The 26341-nt window shown below is 44.7% G+C and overlaps 2 protein-coding genes across 2 annotated transcripts in view; one reads left to right on the top strand and one right to left on the bottom strand.

Annotated features, from left to right (window-relative positions):
* Positions 1 to 26341, top strand: part of ACSF2 (acyl-CoA synthetase family member 2) — a 63721-nt gene that overhangs the window by 27839 nt on the left and 9541 nt on the right. The window contains exon 10 of the mRNA XM_044419998.1: positions 1412 to 1488. Within this exon, the coding sequence (XP_044275933.1) occupies positions 1412 to 1488 (77 nt within the window). The remainder of the gene's footprint in view (positions 1 to 1411; positions 1489 to 26341) is intronic.
* On the bottom strand, positions 6947 to 14458 carry CHAD (chondroadherin). The gene is made up of 3 exons (XM_044420000.1): positions 13626 to 14458; positions 7419 to 7582; positions 6947 to 7237 (listed from the first exon to the last, which is right to left on the bottom strand). The coding sequence occupies exons 1-3, from the start codon at positions 14403 to 14405 to the stop codon at positions 7096 to 7098; spliced, it is 1086 nt and encodes a 361-aa protein (XP_044275935.1). The 5' UTR covers positions 14406 to 14458; the 3' UTR covers positions 6947 to 7095.

The raw sequence follows: 26341 nt of genomic DNA, 5'->3' as shown, positions 1-26341 counted from the left end.
CCCCAGGTCCTGCACACTCAGAGCTGTGGCTCTGAATGTTGGGGACCATAGGGCTGCACCCTTGATTTTACGTTGGCATAAATGTACATGTCATGGATGAGCTACGGAAGGGAGTTAGAGATTGCTCACAGCCTAAAAAGGAAAGCTACTATATATGGTTAAAGGAAAGTTCTCTTTAATATCTCAATTTTCATTGCAGTAACATACAACCAAAGTACCCCCCAAAATAAACATTGCCCATTCTCATTGATTCAGGTTCTATTCAATTACTTTCCTATGTTAGAAACAAGACTGCACACAGGGACTGGTCTTAATGATTAGACTGGTAGGGTCACAGCCTCAGAAATGTTGCTTGTTCCCAACATATGAAGGTGGTTGGACAGCTAAACTTCTTCTTATTAGCATTTATTGTTGTTAAAAGAAGTGTACTTGCGTCATATTCTCTCCATAGTACTGCCTGCATTTCTCCATGCAGTAGCCCTTAAGTAAGTGTGTTGTGAGAGTTTGAGCTTGGTTCAGAAGTGAACTCACATGATTGCCAAAAACACATTTCAAATTAGTTCTTGTTTGGTTCTTCACACACTGACCTACACAAGCAATTAAAAAAACAACAACAACAACCCAGCTAGCACAATACAGCATGTGTACAAATGGTCCCAAGTAGATTGTGTGTGAGAGCCAGTGTGGTGTAGTGGTTAAGAGCTTAGGACTGGGACTCAGGCGATCTGGGTTCTAGTCCCCACTCAGCCATGGAGCCAGCTGGGTGGCTTTGGGCCAGGCACAGGCTCTCAGTCCAACCTACCTCACAGGGTTGTTGTTGTGGGGATAAGATGGAGGAGAAGAATGATGAGTATTGCCTTGAGCCCTTTGTAGGAAAAAGGCAGGATATAAATCAGAAAATAAATCGGAAATAAAATAAATTGTCTGGAAGACTGAATAACACTCCTCATCAAACTCATTTTCTCTTCTGTGGAGTAATCATGGGACAATTTATGTGAGCTTTTTGCTCTTTCTGTTGAATGATCCCTTTCAGCATTCCACTGGAAGGGTGTTTCTCTTTTTTTATCCCTATATCCACCAGTGTGTGGCAGCAGACGCTAGGTGGGCTGCAGACCTGTGTTTGTCTCAGAGTGAACAGAAGGAGTCCCGAGACAACCTTTGCACTTAAACATGTTCTTTGCACATTATTCCCCTCCTGCATCATCATCATCATCAGATTCTAAGAAGCTCCTCAAAGATATGTTGAGATTCTACACTCTGCCATAATTCGGCTTTTCCAAATTCTCATCTAATGGAAGTAATTTCAAAGCTCAGAAGTTTCAGGGCTAATCCTGGACAACGCAAGAATGCATTTAAAATGTTCACTTGGTCCTTTAGAAGACGTTTCAAGGTAACCATTATTGTCTTTCAGGAGTCATTGCAGGTTCGCCAGTGCCTCCTGAAGTTATGAAGAAGATAATCAAGAACATGAACATGCGGGAGATTGTGGTGAGTTGCCTTTTGTCTTTTGGTTGCACTCTGGTGAGTACAGAATGATGATTTCTCCTGTGTGCACATGTGTGTGTGCATGTATATTTTTATGCACAGAAATGTTGTGATGACTTGCAGGATTCACTTGCTTTTAACGGTCCCCTTAAATATGACAGTTCACCTGACTTGAGCTGAAAACCGAAGTTATAACTGGAGTTTGAAGGAATGCAAAAACTGTAGGAACAGCTGCATTATTGGAAGGAAGATACAGACCATATGCTGTGAGAAGGGAATGATTTGCAGTGGCATATCAGGTTACTGCACTGATTTGAAGCCCAAACTGAGTCTTTGTCTTACCATTTTGTGTTGTTAAGCATACTCAAGGAATTCTGATATAAATTTGACCCTTTGATTTAACCCTCTTCTGCACTGTGGCAGAAGTCCTTTGAAAATGTAATGTTACAAGCTGCTCTGAAGGCTGCCTTTTAAAAAGTTAACTCTTCTGGATTTTTTTGCAAGTAAGAGCCATTTCATTGGGGCCACAAGTACCCTGGAGGAACAACAGAATGTGACAACCTGTTACTTGGGAAATGAGAGCATTGCTAGGAAGCATGATAGATCACTGGGTGCTCAGATATGCATGCAGTTAATTTGTTGACATTTGTGTTTGCATTTTTTGAGGAGCATGTGCTGACCTTCCCCCGCATACAGGAACCGAGTCTCAATGCAATATGTACTAGCTGTTTCTTACAGACAGACACTTGCTAACCAAGAAAGCCTCTATGCGAACTTACATGTTGCCTCATACTCTACCTATGCAATTAGTAATGAAGAGCTCTCAGGGTTCATACCAGGGTTTCCTCTTAGTGACTTTGGTTGGTGATTTCACAACGTACACTTCAGTAAGACTCTGTGGGCTGCTAAGTGCTCTAAATTTCACCTGTCGGAAAAACAGATATTTCTTTCTCTAACTTGAAGAGTGAAACAAAATTTAGTTTTCCCTGGTAGCATTTAGGTTTCTGTGCCAGAACACCTCTATAGAAACTCCATTGCATTAGGATCCTATATCAAGCACAGGAGTTGCAAAAAATATTGTATACCCCAGACAAATCTGTTACTTATTGTACTGTTACACTTCTTGAGGTTTGGGAGAGGCGTTTAGAATATTCATGTACATCTCATGTGCAACCCTGAGGACATTGTTTGCCACAGGACAAAGCCGGTACGCTGTGCTTCCCCTTGTTATTCTGCCGGCATGTGCAGCTGCACTGCCTTTAACATGCCTATTCTTAGCTTTGGAAAGAGCCAGCTCTGCACTTGGAGTACTCAGGCTGGGGAGGGACTGCTGCCGTTGCGCCTGTGGTCCGTGCACATTTTCTAGCACTGCAGCACTGCATGTCGTGGTCAGGTGCCTGCAGTTGATAATCTCAAGTGATGAGAAGAAAGATCCCCCCCCCCAAAGGCAATGCAGAATGTACTTGTGCAAGAGACCGTACATTGAGCATCCTTGACGCAAGATGCTTCACAAACATTCTCAACATACAGAATTATTCTTGTAGCAACAGCAGAGCTAAATCATTCATTATTTGTCAGTATTCCTTGGGCAATTTTTGAAAGCCACTCAATTTCAGACTCACGGAAGAGATAAACGCATGAAAACAAGTCCGCTTCCTTTTTGCAGCAAGCGCTTTATACAGAAGGCATACATAAGAAAATATACGATTTGTTTTCTATATAAGAGTAAGAGGAATATTTCAATTAGAAAATCCTCCTAGGAGTCATTTACACTCAGTAACAGAGGAATAAATATTATATATTTATATAAATCTTTAGGATTAAAAATGCAGTTAAATTGAAATTGTGGTACTGTAAAATCCATGACGATAAACCACAGTCATCTTGCTGCTTACAGCTACAATGTTCTGGGGCAGTGGTGGTGGTGGAAGCGTAGTTCTCCAGGGCTGTAGGTGAGAGTCTCTCTCTGCCTTTTTCCCCTCTCACTTTTTTTAAAGACATGTACCCTTTGTGATACAATATTCTTCTAGGGCTGAGAGTTTTAAATAGGCTGCCTTGAGGGAATCTCTTCCACATCAGTGTCTTCCCCAAGGGAGCCTTTATACATTTTCGAGGATCTCTGTGTGTGTGTGCGTACACAGGATGCTAGGTAATGCTAGGTATGTAACTAGGTAACTGCCTCAGGTAACTGATCGTTTCCAGAGACTTCTGGCTGGACCTATCAAGCTTTACCTTCACCCCACATGAACTGAGAGTGCAGCCTAGAAACTGCTGACCTACTTCCCAATCTGCGCACTGCTGAAGATCCGTCATGGTGAAGGCAGTCTTTGGGGATAGTGTTTTTGTGATTACTGATCCCTACATTGGTTGCTTGGGGAGAATCCTTGAAGGGGAGACAGCTTTCAAGGAATTTCAAGGTTTATAGTTTTTTTTTAGCTGGTGAACCAGAACCCTGAGTAAGGAGAGTCTGTCTTTGTACAGCCTGGATAGACTTTGCTCAGTAGGCCTTTCCTATAGGCAAGGTTGGAACACAGGAAACAGGAATCAAAAAGCGAATTCACCTGCAATCCTGCGCATATTTAGATAGAAATAACAACCTGCAACTTTCTGCATTCCCCAGCCAGCCTTAAGCAGAGACGTGCTGTTCCAATGAGATGAACCTTGAGAATATTACATTTGTTATATAAGAAGTCCTTGATAATCCCAGCTCAAATGTTTCTGTTGCGTCCATCTAGGTTACCTTTAATGTGTGGGTATAGGACAGTGTGTAAAATCCTTGGCACAAAAATCCCTAGAAAACTTCACTAACGGCCATCTTTCCATATGCTCACAGGGAATCTGCACCATAGGGAAAGTCTCAAATCACTGACCGTGTCAGACCAGTAGGCAATTTGTGGCCCTCCAGATATTTTGGCTGACGAATCCCACCATCCCTCAGTATTGGTGAGGCTGCCTAGAGATGATGGAGGTTGTAGGCCAGAACATCTGGAGGGCCATCGCTTGCCAACCCATGTCTGTGAAAGCGTATTGCAACCTTCCTCTGCCTCCTGCCCTCCAGCTGTGCTGCGCTGGGTGGCAGCTTGCCATCCAGCACGTCACATCTAAAAGTCATTAGACTTGAGATTGGCATGTAGCAAGGGGGATCTTTTCTCCTAGAGTAGCCAGATGGAGTTAGGCACAGGAGGCCGTTGAGTCAGTATTTGGTAGCTGAAATGCCTGTGGATATAAAACACAGAATTCAGCAGCAGCTGTTGCATACTTGCAGCAAAGAGTAGGATAATCATCTTAATAGCAGGCTACTGGTGATTTAGGTAGTCTCTGAGGTTGAAATGGGAAAAACAGCAGTCTGCAGGCATATGTATGTTTATAAAATCAATAGTTTACTGTATTAACTCCCTGCCCTGCCACCCCCACCCCAAAGAATACTGGGGCATATAGCTTGCTCAGAATTCTCTGCTAGAGAGCCGCACTGCCCATCTTCCATCCGGTTTCTGAGCGTTCCTGGCTTCCATTGCACTGATTAAACTTTTAAAATAATTTATGTCTGCTGGGTAGAGAACACCATTGAATGGCTTAACTCCTCCTATTCACTGGTGCTCTGTCCCTTGTCCCTTTGCCTTATTTCCAGTAGTGTACCAGCACTGTCTCTTTGCCTCTCCCTGTATTGACTGGCAACCATTCCAGTCCCTGCCTGAGAATGCAAAATCTTAAAACAAGGCAATGCAATCTTTGCAGTCCAAACAATGACATATGACCATTTTTGTCACCGTACAGGCTGTGCGCAGAATTCAGATTGTTGTGCTTGTAGACACTGAGGTTCAGCCCAGATACAGACTTTCCCATGCAAACTCATGGGTCAGAATCATAGCTGAGGATGCTGGGTAACTTCTTATGTTCTCTTTCCATCATGTTGTAAGGCATGTCCTAGGGAGAAACCAAGTAGCTGAATGACATCAAGAGAGATGACTGTATTTTACCAGCAGGATCTAGTTTAGCTTGTCTTAGCACTGTCATGCATAAGTTTAGTTTTTAAAAATGTATCTTTTAAAGGAATACATATAATATCAGGAAAAAATGGAATGGTGGATTGGCCACCCTGCAACCTGCTTTTAGCAGGAAAGGAATGTGACTGGATATATCTGGTGATCCTTAACAGAAGGGAGATGCTTGGGAATGGAGGGCTTTGAAAGAGTCAGTAGTTTTCTGATTGGTTGAAGTGGCCAGCCACCTGGACGAGCTTTCCTGGGTCCTGTGCAAGGGAAAATGAGAAAAAGGGTTAAGACTGAGAAGTGTTCGGAGCAGATGAGTCATTGCCATTATGATCTGTACCATGCCTCCAAGTGTTCAGAGCACATTACCTGCATTATGTAATCCTTTGATCTTTACAATAAAGCTGTAAAATAAGCAATGTCCTCATATTGCAAGTAGAGGGTGTGGGAACTGAGCCTAATGGAGAGGCACAAATGACTGGGACTTCCCAAGTCATAGTTCAGTTGCATGGCCACTGTACTACATACATCCCATCAGTCTGTGCCAGGAGCTGTGTGTTAAGTCTGCCGTGTTTAGCTGGGCTTATGGCTTGGTATGTCTGGTTAGGATTGCTGTTCTGTTCTGTATTTGATGAGCTTCCCTTTCTGCTGTTCCTATGAAGTTGCTCTAAGTCACTGTGTTAAAAAATACCTTGATGTGAAAAACACTTCTTCCTGTTTAAACACACAAAATTATATATTTCTATGGCAGTTAAAAAGGGACAAGATTTAAATCTGAAGCAACGAAAAATGACAAGCAACTGTGCCTTTGTTCTACAAGCTGTTTTGGGAAGGTCTTTGACTCTGGGCAGTGTTTCCCCAGTCTCGCTTCCTCCTTGGCCCCTGTCCCCTTCAATCTGTGGCCTCGTTCACGCCCCTATCCTCAAGTGCCGTTTTCTTGGCCACACTGCCTATTCTGCTCCACTTCTTTTAGCCGCCTTGTTTAATGATTCCCTGTCCCTTAGTTCTGAACTTTTGGGCACTCATCTCATTAAGTGTCCCCAGCCCTCCTCTTCCCTGCCTACATACCAGCCTTGCCTGCAGTCCCCATTTCTGCCAATAACAAGCCTTCACTCAGTGTTGAAACAAAAAGAAGATACAACAATCAGCTGTCCATCTCCAGATGTGAGATATACATTTTCAGCAGCCAAGGGCAATCCTGTCATGGAGGCAGTACAAGACAATGAATATGTTACAGAAAGAATTATTTCACTGCAATATATGATTCCTAATTTATATGCACAGCGCAGCCTCTGATATTTTCTGCTCCATTGTGATGACCTTTAATATCTATCATACAGGCTGCATTGTTTGTCAATGTTCTACTGCTGAACCTTTTGCCATGAACATTTGGAATACTTGTGAATAATCCGTGAGATAGTTGCAAGAGGCCGGGTTACTTTGGAATTCTAGTTCTTTGGGAGCCACAAAAGTGGAGTTACTATCCAATGAGCAGATGACCAAAAAGAGCCTTACACTGGCTTCATGATCCAGTGGTGCCTGCATGAGGAAGTGCCTCCGAAGGGCATTTCAAAAAGGGTACGGTTGATAATATGCCTTAAAAAAAACCTGATTTGCCTGCTTAATGGCGACCTCCCTTCTTGGACCTCTTAGTGGGCAACCTGCAGCCGCGGAGTGCAGCAGTATCTCGGATCTGCTGTCCTCGAGCCTGAGAAGGTGATGCACAGGCTGCATCTGGACGTGAGCGAGCAGATTCCAGCCACCTACAGAAGGAAAAACAAACCCTCAGATTCACCAGGAGATCTCCTCAGGTTCTGTGCAAGACTTGCCAACCTCTGTGCTTTATTGGCATTGACTTACTGAGCAGTTTCTTCTTCTGCCCACCCCCTCCAATTTTAGAGGAGCTGGTGCACCAGTGAGATAGGGGAGTAAATGCTCTTTTACCTGCGCAAAGGTGCTAGCTGACAGGAGCAATGCCAAGGGTTGTTAGACAGGGTGAGTGTCTCCAGACGGCTGAATGGGAGGTTCTTAGGAAGACTAGAAAGTTTGTTGTTCTCCATGTGCATGGTCTTCAGTGTGGTGACACCAATGAATGCCTTATCTGAAAACTGAAGCACAGAAGCAGACAGCAGTCATTATGAAACCAGCGTGTAAAGCCCAGGCATGACACATTTAGGTTGTGCCAGAGTGTGTCTCTTTCTAAACCCTGGAGAGGAGGGAAGGGTGAAAGCAGAAACCTGTCACCCTTACTGCCTCTCACAAGAGTCATCTTGGTATTTGATTTTGTGCTTTAAAGTTGCTGAATTTATGAAACCACTTCCATGCCTTTACAAATGGGATTCATTTGTAATTAGATCTGTGGAGAGTGCAAGGTTTTAGCCAAATAAAAAAATATTGATCACTGCTTTTTGCTGCATGTCCTTTACAGAGGTGTGCTGACTTCTGACTTCTTCCATTTCTTTCGAGACATCACTTCACCTCTAAGCCAGCAAAGAGATCCTTTGGCTTTTCAGAGTCGAAATCCTTTCTGGCACCCAGTTGCCACATTCACGGAGGGGAGTATTTGTGGAAAATCAAGGGCCTGTAGACTTTGGCAGAACCCAGTGGACTCTAAATGGAAAGTTACACTTGGCATTTAAGCACAGAAGAAATGGCAAGGCAGATTTCCAGCTACTCAGATTTCTTTCTTTCTTTCTTTCTTTCTTTCTTTCTTTCTTTCTTTCTTTCTTTCTTTCTCTCTCTCTCTCTCTCTCTCTCTCTCTCTCTCTCTCTCTCTCTCTCTCTCTCCCTCCCTCCCTCCCTCCCTCCCTCCCTCCCTCCGTCCGTCCGTCTGTCCTGGTGATTTAGTTGCTCAGGACACTGCAGAACCTATACAATTATATCATAAATGTTTGCTTAGAAAGTATAGCTCTTTTTCAGAATTATAAGATGGTAAAGATAAAGGGTTGAAACAGCTCTTCCTGACTCAGCTCTTTCTTTGCCAGTTCTCATTGTCAGTGTTTACTTGGTTTGGAATCAGTCATCAACAAAAACTTCCTTGGAAGCACTTCATTTAGATTCTGAACTGTTGACTGTGCTTATAATGCTCTTTTCTCTGTCGACCTTCACCAGTCCCTGCATTCTTTCAGGGAATTGGGGAGATTATCCACTGAACCCAAAGAAAATTCTAAAAATCCATTTTCCACCACAGTGTTTTCCCAAAGCATCATGTATCATTCCTCCTTCTGGATATCAACTCCCAAGCATCTTCACCCTCTGTACTTTGGCAAGTGAAATATTCAATATTGACAGCATTATCAGCACCTGGCTATTAGGCAATATTTGCTTGTACTAATATTTGAAAGAGTAGCCACTGAGGAATAAATTAATTACTGAAGATAGCAACTGATGCTGGGAATTTCTCTGTGAACCATCTCTGAACGAATGAATCCCAGAAGATTCTGCTTGAGTTGTTGGTAGGGTTGTTTCTCCTAAAAGATGTGAAGGCAAGCAAGTAGCACTTTGAGACAGTGTGCTGCATCCTAGAAGTCCTTGTCCTGCATTGCAATTGCATTAGAAGATACTGTAATTCTTGCTCTTATTTATACTCATTCTTGAATACCTGGAGTTTTCTAGTATAGTCATGTTTTTCATGGTCAGCCAGAAGTGGTTCTGCTAAACTCCTCATTTATTGAGAGCCCTGATGCTGTGGTGTTTACAGGGTTTGACTGCAACTCAGGAGATCTAGGTTCTAGTCCCCGTTCAGCCATAAGGCTCACTGGGTGACTCAGCCCAGCCTACCCGCTGTGGGGCTATATGGAGAAGAGGAAGACCATATGAGCCGCCTTGGGTTCCTTGCAAGAGGAAAAGAAAGTGAGATATAAATGTCATAATAATTAGGGAATGATCTCCTGGAACATATGCAGTGATACTTTTAGGCTCCAGGTTAAGTAAGTCCTTCCACTTCTCTCAAGCATTTGGTAGCACATGATGTGGTTTTAATCAGGTTGAGGTTGATTATTCTTGTTGTTTGGTTAAAATGCTTTTGCATATTTGTGGGCCTCTTTGAGCATTGTCTGTTTCTGTTTGTATATATTTGGGTTTTTATACTGTATTTTAATGGTTTTAATCTTTGTAAACTGCCCAGAAAGCTTCTGCTCTTGGGCAGTATAGAAATGTAGTAAATGAAATGATTATAATTATGTAGGAATCGCTTTGCAAGTATCCAGCTCAATCTAACTGATAAAGTGCTATGGAATCCTTCCATTTTCTGCATAAAATATTGCTAGTTGTTTAAACCTCAGCTCCTTTTGCAAAGGATTGTGCCATTACCTTTTGTTAGGGTTCTTCTCTGTTCTTAGAGCTCTAATGCTAAAACAAAATGCAGCAAAGTCACTCCCTGTGCATACTGAAACGGGCATGCACCACAAGCGTCACCTGTGGGATGCAGGTAGCCCTCTGCAGCCATATGTACAGCCTCACCCGTCCCTGCTATCATTGCTTCCACCCCCAAATCCCCAGCAATTCTGCCAGGAAACAAGTATGGGAAGCCTGCTTCTGTCAAGACCCAGATTGTTAAATTTATTTATTTGCTTGTTTGTTTAATACTTTTATACCCTGTCCTATACCTAACAGTCTCAGGACGATCCAACAACAAGGTGCGCACCGTAGTCAGGGAACCCCACAAGGATACAGGAGGCTCAAGCCCTAGAGGTTTCCTGCCTTTGTACTGAAAGAATGTGTTCATTTCATTGAATGACCAAACTGAACTGTCCGAAGTAGGCATTGTGCTGTTGCAGCCATGTTAGTGGTACCTGTATGTGCCAGCCGGGGACAGTCAGAAGCCCAAATGGAGCTGCTGTACCAAGGAAACTAAGATGCAACTGTTCAGAGATCAAGCCCAGAGACAACTAGCTGAAGAAGTGGAAAGAGCCAGTGTGGTGTAGTGGTGAAGAGCATGGGACTGGGACTCAGAAAATCTGGGTTCTAGTCCCCGCTCAGCCATGGAGCCAACTGGGTGACTTTGGGCCAGTCATAGACTCTCAGCCCAACCTACCTCACAGGGTTGTTGTTGTGGGGATAAGATGGAGGAGGAGATGTACGCTGCCTTGAGCCCTTTGTAGGAAAAAGGCAGGATATAAATCAATCAATCAATCAAAGACGTGGGAGGGAGATCCTTTCTCAGGAATTCTGGCATGGGGGGACGCCACAGTGAGGGTTTCTCCCATGTGACTTAGTGCTTCTCACATTACCGCCGTAGCGTGGGAAGGAGCCCGGAGGCTCCCACTTCTCCAGCATAATCCAGAAAGTTCTGTGGCATATAAGTGAAAGGTATGGGGAAATTAAGTTTGAGAAGATGAAAAGGCTGTACAGAAGGAACAAGAACTGCAGCTTTCTGCCGGTGCAAGAAGGATTTAACTTAGTACTTGGCATATATAAAAAATCCATTCTATGGTGTTGAGGAATGAAATTCAATTTAGAATTGGTTTAAATTCAATTTAGACTCACATAAGACATGCATTTTCTTCCTGTATATTATCCTGTTCAGGCAAAACTGGAATTTCATGACTATTTCAGTACTTTCCCAGTATTCACAATAGTGACTGCATTGCTTTAATCACATCTCTATAATAATGAGCTGGTGAATACTATTTCAAAATCTACAGTAACTTTCTTAGGAGCAACCAAAATGCTCAACTTTGTGAACAAGCTTTCAAGGTGAAGCAATTTGAAGATGGAAAAGATCTCTCTCATCAACAGGACTTCAGTTGTGAATAAATTACCTTTCTTCTCAAACCTTCCTCCACCAATTAACACCTGCTTGATTTCCTAGCTTTAAATAATTACCTTAGCTCTATACTCTTGGTGATAATTTTTCAACAAAATATGTATTGCATGCCCATGCTCTGCCTCACAGATCTTATGTTGCTGTGATGTGCGTCCCTTTGCTTCTCTCGGAGGATTACTGTTTTGCTAGGAGATGTTGTGCTAATTCACCCGGGTAACCTCAGAATTGTACTACGGCATGTTGGAAACTGCACGCCTTGTTCACCTGGAAGTCATCCATCCTCCAGCTTCTCTTTGATGTGGTCTCATCCCGTGTGATGTCACTGCAGCCTCCTGCTTCCAAACAGCACCTCAGGCAAGATGCTTCTGCCTCTGGGTCATGACTCATACGTTGAGAAGAAGAGGGGCATTTTGCTGCATTACCTGAATGCCCCTTCAGCTCTCTGGCTAGGAACAGAGCCTCTTTGTGAAGTGCTGTGAGGGTTTCTCTTGAGAGATAATCAATAAACAAATCCGTCTTTGTAAAGTGTAAGGCTGGGGAAGATGGAGAAACATCCTTATGGTGGGTGCACAGGCTGCTTGTCTGTAGAATCTTAGCCAGTCACCGACGCAAATCATCCGTGCTCTGGAGACGATGGCATCCAGTCATGACAACGTCTTTTGAACAATGTGCAGTCAGCCTGGTAACTCGGAACAGAGCTTCACTCCCCCCGTTTTGCTAGGCTTGGGCATGGACTTCTTGTCATCCCTGCACCCCCCACTCCTGGTCCCAGTCCCTCAGTCTAAGTGCAGGTCTGTGCTGTGCCTGGCTGTCAACACTTGCTCACAGCAGGCACAGACCTTCTTGGCATTGTTTGTTTTGGAGGCCAGGCAGCCTGATCACCATTATTTACTCTTCAGCACATATTCGTTTCAACAGTGTGCTCAGAGCTCTGAAAAGAATCGGAAAGTCCCTGGGCAGAGCATTTGCCCACAACATTTTATAGACAAGATGAAGGTAGCAAAGGGAGGAGAGTTTTCAACTGAGAAATTGAAATGCAGAGAGGTAGGTAGTAGTGGAAGTGGTAGGGTGATGCAGAACATATTTGGCATCTCTTGAACTGGAACCTTAAAGAGAAATGTGTCCCAGGGTTATGATAAACACAGAGAGACAGAAAGAGAAACTGCTGTAAGGGAACTGTTCCAGGACTACTTCAAATCTGGCAGGTTAAAACGCAAAGAATTAAAATTCACCCATTTCTATTAAATTACTTTCTCAACATTTCAGTTGCACTTCACTGACATTTTCCTAAGAATTGGATGCTTTTGCTCTGCAGAGATGGAAAGTATTTGTGCCCTGTAGTTCCTTGGAAGAACACAGGAAGTTGCTAGTTGCATACAGCTCACTAGTCTACCTAGGCTGTGTTGTCAGCACTGGCTCATGGCAGCGGCTCTCTAGGGAGTCAGGCAAGAGTTCTTGCAGCCTTACCTGAATATGCGGGGTTTGAACCTAGGAATTTCTTCGTGCAACATATATGCTCTACCACTAAGCTTTACTTTCAAATATATTCATTTTCAACAAGGATTGAACTCATTACAATGGAGAAAAAGCAGGCACCTTAGAAAGTGTGGTCTCTGCACTGAAGTTGCTGCCAGAGCAAAGCCACTACTGATTTCATCCCATTTGCAACCTACTGGAGCAGCTCATCCAAGGTTCTCAGGCATTCTGCAGATGGTGCTGTTCCACTTTTAAAATCTGCAGGGTGACTGTTAATCAAGAAGAAAATAATGACCTTTGCTTCATTCTCTAGGCTATAAGCTAGAGAGGAGAGGAGAGCTATCCTTTTCCCAGCCCTGCCCCTTCTTACTTCTCCTTGACCGTCATGGAAGCCGTTCTGTCAAGCAGAGCAAGGGGCATGCCCAGACATCCAGACATTTTTCTCCAAGCCTGGCACTGCCTCTCCCTTTGCCTCAAACTGAGCAAAGCATGCCGGTCCTGAGGAAAAGGCGAGGAATGTTTTCATTCTCCAAACTTAGAAGCTGTTTATGGAGAGGGAATTCCCTTCTTCTTTGAAACACATTGTCTCCTCCTCTAATTAATCTGGTGCTGCTGTCAGAAGAGGGAGGAGGAGATCACATCCCTTCACAGCCTTATTTTATAGCTGCCTGGTGTTAGTTCCCCTGCAATGTTCTTTCCAAGCACAGCACGTTTCTTTCTCACAAAGGGATGGTTTATACGGTAATGGTAAACTGCACTGACACCATGAGGGTGAATGGCAACTATTCATTCAAATGAGAGAACGTAAAGGGGTGCACTTCAGAACACCCTTTGGAGTTTAAACCTGTTCCCTTTCTCTAGTGAACTCAGCCACTGTGAAGAAGAACACGAGTTTTGAGAGCACTTACCTTTTCTAGGCCCATGTTATCCAGGCTGAGAGTCTCCATGTAGCGTCCAAAAGACTGGAAGGCTAGGTCTGGAATGACTTTCATGGGGTTGTGCGAGAGCTTCAGGTCCTCCACCACCCTCAGCTTGCTCATGGCAGCCACTGGGTAGCTGGTCAGCTGGTTCTTATCCAAGTGGAATATAGCTAGGTTTTCCACATCATCCAGAGCTCCAGGCTGGATGGAGGAAATTGAGTTATCAGAGAGGTAGAGCCAGCGAAGGTCCTTGGCGCCATGGAAGGCTCCTGCTCTCAGCTCTCTCAGCTTGTTGCTACCTAGCTGCAGGATAAAAAGGTTAATCAGTGGGGAGAGGAGTCCCTTGGGCAGCTCAGTTATCTTGTTATGGTCTATGTAGAGGTAGGTGAGTTCTGTCAGATCATCAAAGGCTCCCATCTTTATTACACTGATGTCATTATTGGACAAATAAAGGTAGACCAACTGCTTCAGACCCCGGAAGGCTCCGCTGGAGATCTCTTTGATGTGGGAATGCTGGAGGTGGAGAGACACGAGGTTTTTCATTTCCCTGAAGCCATTGGTTGGGAGGACGGGGAAGTTGTTCCTCTGCAGATTGAGAAGCCTGGTCTGCTCAGCTACTTTGGGAATCTTTCTCAGTCCAACATTGTCACAGATGACATGCTGGAGGTCTCCTCCATGGCAGTGACAGTTCTGAGGACATGCCTGAAGGATGGGCAGAAGGCACACCAGCAAGCAGAAGAGCTTGAAGAAGAAGCCTAGCTGGTCCATCTCCACAGAGCTGCGATGGATGTGCAGGGAGGAGGAGGAGCAGCAGCGAGAGGAGGAGGGAGAAGGTAGAGATTGAGAGAATGTGTCTGCAGCAAGCTGAACACAGCCCTATTTATAATGTTATTAAAAAACAAAATCCCTTCCCACTAACCGCAGGCAGCAGCCAGACTCCGACTTGGAAGTAACTGGCTTCTGGAACTTGGTGTGACTTTAACCCCTTGGCACCAAGCATGCATTGGTGTTCCTTCCTCCTCCTCTTGCTTTGATGCTGGGACTTCACCCTCCCATCAGGGAGAATGATCCCTGCACATCTATTGCTGTGGGACTCCTGTATGCACCCTATTTTCCCACATGCCCAGGGAAAATAGAACTTGTCCCTGCATCCCTTCTTTTTCATGAATTGTGAGAGGAACGTTCTCCTTGTTGCGGTCTAACAGTGTGACTAACACAGAAAAAATCTGAATTCCTCCAGCATCCAGAGCACAGGGCATCTTTGTAGTCTGTTCCATGAGCATATTGATTGGCTTCGTGGTTGCAGACCACCTTCTCTCCCACCAGCCCCCGTGCCCAACTCATAGTGGTTTACATGGGGCTCAGTATGTATGCATCAAACCTCACTTTTTGTAATAATAATGGCTGTAACAAAAACATTAGCATTTTAGACTGTCAATTGACTTTGGTTCTTATCCAGTAAAAGGGGGTTATACAGTTAACCCCTCCACAGCTGGAACAGTTTCCATCAACTGAATAAGGGGCATTCCTATCCCCCTGCACCCCGTATTTATTTTTATTTATTTATCTATCAATTTATATCCTGCCTTTTTCCTCAAAGGGCTCCCCAAAAGCTGTTCCAGAGGGATTGGAGCAGCTTTGGCGGAACACAGGGATGGAAAGGAGAGAAGGGGAAAGCCCTGTTGTGCCAGCAGAGGTCAGCTACTGTGCAGGAAGTGCCCGCTGTATCACAGAGGTTAGAATGAGACAGCAATAGCAGCTAAGCTTTTGAAAACGAATCTGTAGGGCGGGCTTGCCCTTGTTAGTGAAAGATACAATACAGGTAATTCTGCTTCCTGTTCCATTTCAAATGAACTACACTTAACAAAAAAAAAGTCAAGTTTTACATAAATTCTATTGGCATAATAGGTGCAGGGAGGGGATGCTTTAAAACAATAATAAAACACATACTATCCCTAATCAGTAGCAAAATTTACATACAACAGTCAAGACTTCCTCCACTCATTGCATGCCCACCATATGCATGTCCAGCCTATCCTTCAACACCCTCACCGATGGGTCCTGTGGAAGCCCATTCCATACCCTCAGGGTCCTATCTGTCAGGAAGTACTTCCTGGCATTCAAGTTGAACTTTGGTTCCCTGATCTTTGCTCCATTGGAATGCTTCCTGCCCTCCTGCACAGGGGAAAACAGGTCTCTACGCATCTGGCTATGCAACCAAGGGTGGTGTTCACCCTCTTGACCACCATGTCATACTGCTTACTCATGTTTAGCCTGAAGTCAACCAGTACTCCGAGGTCCCTTTCATAAGTGTTGCTCTCTTGCCACTTGTCCCCTAACCTGTACTTATGACACCCATTCCTATGCTATAAGTGCAAGACCTTGCACTTATCTGCATTGAACGTCATCCTGTTCTCTCCTGCCCACTTCCATAGTCTGTCCAGATTTTTCTGGATCTCCTCAGTTGTGGCCACCAACCCCATTTTAGTATTGTCTGTGAATTTGATCAGCAGACTGGTCACCCCCTATTCTAGGTCATTGATGAAAAAATTAAACAGGATTGGTTCCAGGACAGAGCCCTGGGGGGCTCTGCTCATCACTGGTTACCATACCAGTGATTCCCTACTAATAGTTACCATCATGCTTTTGGTCCATCAACCTTGTCATAATCCATCAGACAGTGCATTGGTCTATTTCAAAACTCCTCAAATTCTTAACCAGGATATCATGCAGCACTTTGTTGAAGACCTTGCTGAAATCCAGGTAAACCACAGCCACTGCATCCCCTCCATCTAGCCACCTCGAAACCTTGACATAGAGTTCCACAAGGTTCATTTGGCAGAACCTGTTTTTGTGGAAGCTGTTTAGCATGGCCACCAACCTCCCTTCCCTATCTAGGGTTACTAGACCCCTCCCTATTGTGAGCCTTTCCATCATCTTCCCCACAATGGACGTAAGGCTAACTGACTTGTAATTCCACATGTCCCCTCTATTACCCTTTTGAACACTGGGACCACTGACGCCACCCTCCAGTGCTCTGGAACCCCACCTGTTCTCCATGAGGCCTCAAAAATGGAGGCCTGTGGGCACAGGAGCACCCCTGCCAACTCTTGAAGTACCCTCAGGTGTAACCCATCAGGACCCAGCACCTTTGAAACGTCCAGTGGCCTGAGGAGCTCTTCGACTTCTAGGAGAGTGACTCTAATGTGTCCCCCTAAATCCCTGGCCTCATCCCCCCCCCCACCATGTAGATCTCCCTCATCCTGCTTTGGGGAGAACACAGCAGCAAAATAATCATTTAGCACCTGTGCCTGTTCCCTCACATCAGTCACAGAATCCCCTTCCTCCTTATTAAGTGGTCCCACCGCCTGTCTCCCTTCCCTCTTGCTAGTTACACGTTGATAGAAGCCCTTTTTGTTGCTCCTGATATTCTTTGCAAGTTTCAGCTCATAATCAACCTTAGCCTTGTGAAGAATCCTTCTGCAATGGCCCTCCTCCCCCCGGTATACCCTTTTGTCTACTTGCCCCAGTGCCCATTTCCTATGCAGCTTCCTCTTACACCTAATCCCTCTTACCACCTCTCTTTGCATCCACGGCGGCATTGTCCTCCCCCCGCACCCCGCTAACTAGCAGTATCATCAAGGCCTGTGCCTCCAAGACTTTTGAGTGCCATCCACCCCTCCTCAACTCGCTTACCTTCCAGTAACCTATCTCAGGAGACTTTCCCCAGTCTGGCCTTCAGCTGACTAAAGTTGGCCCTCCTGAAGTCCCAGCTTCTAGTACTCAACCTGCCACTTGTCCCCATTCTCCTGATCTGAAAGCAAAGGATGGAGTGATCAGTTGCATCCAGAGCTCCCCTAATTTGCACCCCATCTATCAGCTCCTCTCTGTTGGTCAAAACCACATCAAGAATATTCCCCCATTCGTCACCTCCTGGACCCTCTGCATGAAAAACCCTCCCTCTATAGCATCTAGGAAGCAACGTGCCCTGGCCGTTCCCACCTGGCCGTTGCCCCTGGTCACACTCTGCACATTCTCCCAGCCCCTGTTGCTCCACCAATAGCCACAAAAAGAAAAAGGTGGGGTTATATGGAAGCTACATATACACTTCTTTTGCTTACTTTGGACTAACCAGGCCCTTATGACAACTAGTACCTAGCCGCATCCTCTGTCACAGCCATTTTGTAGTAGTGCCTATAGCAGCTTCCCAAATGATCCCAAACAAGCTGCTAACTCCCAGCCTAAGACATCCCAACGACACATGCACACTAATGAATCTGCAGTAGGGGAATATCAATACTAACCTACCTTAAAGAATGAGTGTGAATTACTGTAGCAATGTATGCAAAATGTGTGTAGCCACCTTAAGTGTTCTACTTAATGCTATGTATTCCCTTTTAGCAAGATCCTCAAGACCAAGTGGTAGAAATTTTATTGGGCTCAAACTTGCTGGCGGACTCCTAGGCTGATCAAGGACTGTAGATGTCCCCAGGAAAGCCCCTGACTCAGTAGGAGCAGCCTCTGATCTCCCACTGATTACCTTCCTGGTAATATGAAGTAATATACCTTCATAGCATCCGCCCTTTGGCCTGAACAGGTGCCTCTTACCTGGTTGTATGGCCTTCCACTGGTCTTTTCCTCCCTGTTGATTAAGTATCGATCCATTTTCTGAATGCATGTGTCCATGGTCCTCTGTGACATTTATAAAAGGCCTTCTCTTGTGCAATCTTGTTGCATGTAACACCTGAGCATTGCTGTTCTAGCTATCTCTGGAATGAGCTTTCATTTGCATCTTGATCAGGTCCCTTTAACTTAGTTTCGCATATCTTCTTGTGGCCATGCAGCTGTGCTATTTGGTAACAGAAGTGTCCAAGAGGATGATGGGATACAATGTTTTAAAACCCTTTATTAATAGTCAAGTACTGTATATAACAAGGGTAGATTTGGCTAAATATTTAGATGTCATCATTTCTGGTAACCTAACAGTGTAAGATGGATGATGAATGTGAATTTACTGTATTGCATTTTTGTATTGATTGTATTGTGAGCTGCCCAGAGAGCCTTATGGCTAATCGAGGGGCATGTAAATCAAATAAATAAATGTGGCAGTGTTGTAAACTGCCCAGAGAACTTTGGCTGTGGGCAACATAGAAATGCAATGTCATCATCATCATTTTCATCTAGGGGAGAACTGTGGCCCAGATACAAATGCAAACATACTCTGATGGTACTAAAAATGTGAGTAACTTCCAAGTAACTGGAACTCATTACACTGATCACAAATAGACTAATTCCTAAGAACCCTGAGGTATTGGATGGCATTTATTTACAGTATTTTAAACCCATTTCTGTATAAAAAGAGATTCAGTGGCTAACCATTGAATAAACAGAACCATCAAAATTACAATAAAACTAGAATTAAAACAGAAGCAAGCCAACAGCAGAAAACCATGCTTGATCAAGATACAGCACTCCAAGAAGGGCTATCCCACTGATCTCCCCCAAAAGGAAAAGGGAGGACTGGATCGAGGAAGGGGTGCCAGCGCGGCGCAGCCCGGCCCAGCCCAGCCCGGCCAAAGGCAGAGATCAGCTACAATGGTGTGGATAAGAGAAAGCACAGGAGTCAAGGACCTCCGTTAAGAGTGAGGTGGGGCGATGAAAGAAAGCACAGGGTGGTGGATGGAAGTGGAACATTTTGAGCTGATCTCCAGCCAGGTCCTGACTGTAAAAAAATAGCTGGGAGCAGTGGAGATACAACTGTGAGCTTGTTGAGGCTTCCACCGCTGAAGCTGGCTACAAAAGCGGGGCTGGCTGGGGTGTTTACGGCGGCGAGACAGTCTCAAGAAAGGGAGGAAATCCAAGGGCTGCCTTAGGACACAGAGGAGGGCTTATTCACAGGGATGTCTGGCTTTTTCCATTGTTGAGCAGAGGTGTTGCTGAGCAAACTGGCTGATGGTGGCCAAGCCTCTGTTTTGCAGAGGTACATTTCAAAGGGACTTTTGACTGGGGCTGGAGGGGGTTGTTTGTTTTTTTACGTTTTGGGAAAGTGTGTTCATTTTGGATCATCGTTCTGGACAACTCGTAATACTGGCAAAGCAGCAATGTAATATTTTTAAATCTTCCCATGTAATTCATGCGGAAGGGAAGAGCTGGCAAGGTAGAAAACATACTGAGGTGCCTGTGTCCTTGCGGTGGCCCTGATGGGTCACCTAGCCCTACCTTTACTACTTATTTTGAACCTTGGCTTTTTTGTGTGCCCTGTGTTCCTGCCCTCCACCCAGCAGCACCCTGTTGTGTACTTCATGTCTCTCGCACTTCCCCCCATCACACGGGCATTGTCGGTGTGTGCCAAGCCCAGCCCAGCTTCCCCCAAGTTTCTGCCCTCCTGTGCTCCCGCCTCACTCTCCCATCCTGCTCTGGGTTCCTGCTGTCTGATTCCAGTCTTCCCAGACTCTGCTTTTGTACCCTTTCCAAAGAAACGGCAGTCCTCATAATGCCACCCAGTCCTCTGGATGGCTTTCTACTACCACCTATCTCATGCGGCTTTGGTGCACCAGTTCTTTTTCGTGGCCTCATGCGCAAGCCGCAGACTGCCAGGTGAACTTTTGCAGAGCGCAGGACAGCCCAGAGGAAGCATGGACACTTTCAATTTGTCCTGGAATTTTGCACAGCTTCAGCATGAGCCAAGCCAGGGACTCTCCTCTTTATTCCTGTTCTATTTTGTACCACTGGAGGGTGTAGCAGCAGTAAATTGGAAGGTTTTTCTCTGTGGATAGACAGCCTGTGCTCACTTCTTTCTGGGATTTTTCCTAAGATAATTGCCACATCTTCCAAATCAGGGCCCAAACATTGTGGTTTAAAAAGGAACAAGCATGCGTATTTGTCATTTCCTTAATTTATAACTACGATCAATGTCTTAACTACTAACAAGAGGGCCATGCCATAGCTTCTTACAAAATGTGCAAGAATATTTGTAACTATTCTAGGTGAGCGATGTGGTTATATCCTGTTTTTACCACTAGCATGCCATCTTTCTTGTGAAATTGATCTGGTAAAGACTTACTTTTTCACCTCAGATCCTGCCAAGTCCATTTGCACCATGGTTCTAGGCCTTGACAATTAGGGCTTATCAAGAAAACAGTGAGTGCCTGTCTCAGTTGAAATTCTGTCTCCACAGAGGTGCCAGTTCAAAGATAAAAGTGCTCTTTTAGTTATGTAAGATGGTACTTTTGTTAGGAAGTGATAGGCATATTGTTGTTTGGGTAAATATATACTCTAGCACCGGATATTGGCAGCACATAGCATTTGAATAGCAAAAGAAAAGAGGCATTTGATGGGGTTGGGATTACTTTTGCAGATACAACTTAAAATTCTCTAAAAGTATTTTAACAAATAACACAGGCATAGGCATTTGGATTGTGCTGTGCATGATTCAGCCAGTGACAAACTGATACTCATCTGTTCTCCATTCAAATCCTCTCTGTTAAGCCACATGGGTTGCAAGCAGTGCTGTATGAGAACCCAGCTGGGCTCTGCAAGTGCTTTAAAATGTAGCCAAAGGAAACTCTTTCTTCTGGGCACGTTCCTGGCACCCCTGTTGCCTCAGGGAAGGCTTCTGCAGGAGTTTGGGAGCCATCAGTCTGGGCCCCGAGAAAGGGCCTGTGAGACTCACAGTTGTTTCTAGCACTACATCTTGGTGGCACTCTGGAAGGGCTTAGTGCTTCCATACCACATTTTATAGCTCTTTGTCAGAGGTGAAGAAGACCTGGCAAAGAGCAGGCAGTGATTCTCACAGGTCCACAGTTTCTCTAGTTCATGCCAGTGGCTTCTGGGTGGCATGTGGCGTGTGGGTGACAGTGGCTGTAGTGTCAAGGCTGCTACCGCAGGGAAACAAATACCACCATTGACTGGGTGTCTATTCAGTCCCTCAGCTTGGAGGCCCCTGGTTGCCTGAACCAATAAGACATTGCAGAAGAGGCAGGATTATCCTGCAATACTCGCATTCTTAATTGATCAACAGTTCGGCAAACATTTGCTACTGTGCAAAGCATGTGAATCAAGTGGCTAATAATTTACAAGACTACCATTCCACAGAGGCTCTTGTGGGATGAGCAAATAAATGCGCCATTTTCAAAAGAGCATAACTGTAGATTTAGAGTGTTTTCAGGGGCATCATAGCTCAGGGTCATTTTGGCCCTAGTAGTTTTAGAGGCAGAATACCACTCCCCTATTTTTGTTTTTTGAAAAATTGATGTTCTTATATGCACTATCTGTGCAACCCTACTTGAAGTAATACAAGAGAGCGCTGTCTGAAAAGAGAAAGGCTGGGTCCTAACATCTGGTATAAATCAAGATTCCTAGCTGGAGCCATTGGATGGAAATACAAAGCAGTGGCTTGTGGCATATCCTTGTGGGCATATTTGTTCCCGTCCTCACTGCTGGAGCACAAGAAAGATTACGTGGCATCTGTCCTGCAAAAGGCCTGGCCTAAGGAGAGCAGACCTGATTTAGTGCTAGATCCCTTAACTCTTCTTGACAATTGAAGGATGCTAAAATATGAATATAAGGTCACATAACCTCTCTACAATCCAGAATTATAGGGGAGATATGAAGCAAGGAATTCACTGCATATTCTTCAGGGGGGAAAGGCAAATAGAGTTGCCAGTAGTAGAAATAGAGGTTCATTGGGGCTCCTGTGCTTTTAGCTGCTAATGGACAAGGCAAAATGTACCAAATGAAGTTTTTGTGGGAAATGTGATAAAGTAGATTACATTTAATTACATTTCTGGCTGGTTGCTATTAAAGATATAGCAGCCCTTATGGAAATAAAAGTTAAGAACACCCCTATAGGTTTGTAGCGGTTCCACAAAACGGTGTGATTCTGGTTCCTCTGGAAACGGTAAGCCAGCAGAAATGACTGTAAGAACAATAGCTGCATCAGGAAAAGGAGGGCCCTAGCGAGAGGAGGAGAGATGGAACTGATTTTCCTGACCTGAATGGCACTTCTTTTGCTGGTTTGCTTCATGCTGGAAATCAGCAGCTTAGATAAGTCACATCCAGACACAGAAGTTGTCCTCAATTCTCTTTCTAAATCTTACTGCCCATTTGGCAGTAAACTCTTGCTTCTCGACCCTCCAGATAATTGCCTTTCTTCCTCCCAGCCTCAGACAAATGGATTACTAACTTAGTGAGGGCATTTTTGAAGGCACTGATAAAATAGAAAGTTAATGCCACATGCCTCTCTGTGATGGCTGCCAAGCAGCAATTCTGAAATGCAAGCAGAACTGGAGAAATACTTGCAGACCACAAGAATGCTTGTCATTCTGGAAAGAAGATTTAGCTCCAAGCCACCAAGGCAGAAAAATAACAGGAGACTGGTTTTCAGCACTGCAGAAAAACAGCCCTGGATCTTCAGTGGTCTGGCCAGGCCGAGTGGGTTTTCACATAGTGTATGTGAAGGCAGGGCCATGAGCCCCTGCTGCTGAAAAACTCCTTTCAGTGTGCTCCTTTTGAAAGAGTGTGCTAACGTTCTCACAATTCCAAGCTCTGTTTAGACAAAACACTGTGCATAATTCATAGGGCTAAGTGATCCAGTTAGATAAATCTTAGTCAGCTAATCCTATGAGTTTTGTTTATTTATCAGATGTACGTATGGACAAAAACAGTAGTTCTAAAGTTAAAGCCTATTTTATATTTTTCTTCACTGAGGCCCACCTGTGTTATAGTAGCTTGTCATTGTTACCAGTCTTGCTCTGGACACATCTCTGCAAATGTCTGCACACTTCTCCTTGTTCAGGCAATAAGACAGGAATGGGAAACCTCCTTCCTACAAGTCAAGTCTGGCTTGCAAGACCTCGGGTGAGGTTCTGTCCCTCCTGAAGCCCACCTTAGTCAGAAGTGGTAGGGGCTGGTGGGCAGGTGAAGGACTGAGCTGTGCCTAGTCTTGCCATTCCTCCATCACCTTCCCCATTCAGCTCCGGTATCAACCTTCCTAGTTCTTTCACTGTTTTTAAAGCCATCCACTGTTGATTTAAGCCATCCACTGTTGACTAGGACATTCAGGTCTATTATTCCAAAGATCTCAGAGATATCAATTTTATTTGAATCATTTAGGTATCTAATAAATGTAAGTTACAGGTTGAGGTACATCTACTAAAGAGATACAGTAAGTCAAGAACAAAGATTGGCTTTCAGGAACTGCACATGTACCAGGATCAAAAACCTGAAGAAAGTGCCAGAAAACGCCCTGAGATTATTATTATGTCACATTTACACCCTGCCTTTCTTCTTATTGCAAGGAACCCAAGGTTCTCATGGTCTTCATTTTAACTGCACAACAACAGCCCTGGGTGGGAGGTTACACTGGGAGTCTGTGCCTGGCCCAAAGTCACCCAGGGAACCTCATGGCTGAGTGGGGACTAGAGCCCGGATCTCCTGAGTCCCAGTCCAGCATTCTTAAGCACTATGCCATGCTCAGCATGTAATGCAACTAGTTTTAAAAGCGGCATCAAAGGAGATAAGCTGATATAGAGTGGCAGTATTATTGGAGGGCGAATTCCCTCCTTCCACCACAAAAGATTTACACACTGTTTTTACACTGCTCTTTTACAGGGAGTGCAACCCCATCAGGGACTAGGAGGATGGGAGTTTTGGGGAGGGTGCCAGTTGGGAAAAGCTGCCATGTTCTTACCTGAACAGAGGTTCATAATGCAGTTACTACTACAAATGGGCAAAAGGGCATGTGTGTAAAATTTTGTGGGTACTCTCAGGAGCATATGCCAGGATGCAAAGTCATGAGTAAACAATGCTGTGAACTTTTAATGATATGCTTACCCCGTGGTGGATGTCAACACCATGGAATAAACATTACAGTATATCTGAAAGCAGTGGCAATGGTGGCTTGTTTCTGGAGCTGTGGACTCACCAGGCTTCAGCCCCAGGTCCTATTTTCTGTGCTTGAACTCAGTTGTAGAACCCAGGAAGAAAAAATAATAAACATGGGGAAAGCCTCTGAGCATGTGCAGTGGACTTCTATTCTCTGTGGAGTAATCACAGAATGCCGCTCTTAATAGTTTTGGGGAGAAGCTTCATGGCAAAGCAGTATAGCTTCCATGCTGGCTTGAATGGCCTCTGCAACCATCCAGATCGGTTCTTCTGAATTAAGACAAAGGGGGACTTAGCCCCGGGGCCCTGCTCACACCCAGCTGGCTCTGCTCACTGTGGGTTGGTTTGCTCCAAGCAGATGAGGACAAAAGCACTGGGGAAACTAGGAGCAAATTGCCAAGGGAGGGTCTGGAAAGAACATTGATGTTGATTTCACGTCTAGACGAAATACCCAATGTTATTAGAGGGATAATTACATCCATCCCATCAGGCAAAGGGGATGGGGATTGGTAACTGGCTCCTTCACTCTTAAGTACTTCCTTTGGTTTATTATTTTATTCTCCACTGTTTGTTACGTCGTCTTTGAAGTTCAAAAACTATTCATGCTTTCTGGCCAGTTTTACCCTTTTCTCTTAAGCCAATATTGCCATTCTCTTCCTGGTATTTTGAGTGGAATTTAAACATGACTCTTAATATAAATGCTATTTGTGTCAGGCTAGTATAATGTAGGCTTAGTAATAAAGACTGACTACTTCTTACAGCCGCCAGAGGGAGAACAACACTTCGTAATGCAAACGGGAGAATTGTGCCAGGATGATAGTTGATAGCTGTTTCATTGATACAGCAAAGATAGCCTCATAGAGCTTCTGTCAATCACGGGTCCACACATTCATTCCTTCCAGTCTCTCTAGGCCCTCTAGGCATCCAGTCAACAGGTCTTCCCAGTGAACAGAGACATTTATCTGCAACAATCACCTGAAAAGGATTCTTCCCACAGAAATTGCTGTGGTCTTTTCCCCAACTTTGATTCACACCGACATGGCCTGGTAGGGGCATTTGCTGGCGTGGGGGTGGGTTGGCAGGTCTCTTCCACAACTGCTGGAGTGAGTGCAGCGAGGCATGCAGGGTTCATCCAGATTAGGTTTTTATAGTGCCATCGTCCCACCTCATTCATGGAGTTTAACAGGGAGGGGCAGATGCCTTCCACTTGTAACCCTCCCATGTTTTCCCACCTCTTTCCTAAAATGCAGAAAACTAGGGAGGAAAAGACAGGAAGACCACACGCTGCCTTCTAGTTGCTGGCACCAGGAGCCCTCCATCTGGAGGCTGTTGTAACCCGCGGTGTTACAGATGAGACCAGAGACCGGATGGTAAAATAAAGAGGAGTTTAATTACCTGCAGGATTTCCTGCAGGGGCCAACATTCATGGTTAGAATGCCGCCGCGAATGGAGTTGTGAATGGAGTTGGAATGAGGTTTTTATAGCTTCACAGTGAGTTTTCGGTAAATGGGAAACAATACAATCAGTTTTTGGCAGAAATCAGAACAATGGCGACAATGGGGAGTTACAGAATCACATAGCAGCAGTTAAGCAAGCGATATACAAAAGCAGATTTGGTTAGCAGTAAGTTTTATCTTTTAATTTACACCTTCTAAGCAATCTTTGTCCAATCTTTGTAGGTAAGCTCTTTCCACTTTCCGAGGGGAATTCTCTGAGGCAGTTACTAGACATTTGAATGGGCTAGAGCTTAGGAGAGCTAAGCCTATCATGCAAACCCTGAGACAGCTGATTATTCTAGTGTTTGACCGTGTCATGCCTAT

The sequence above is a fragment of the Varanus komodoensis genome, unplaced genomic scaffold, assembly GCF_004798865.1.
Source record: "Varanus komodoensis strain SLA01 unplaced genomic scaffold, ASM479886v1 scaffold11, whole genome shotgun sequence".
Taxonomy (NCBI): Eukaryota; Metazoa; Chordata; class Lepidosauria; order Squamata; family Varanidae; genus Varanus; species Varanus komodoensis.
Note: the sequence above shows the minus strand (reverse complement) of the source record. Positions and strands in the feature narration are given on the sequence as shown.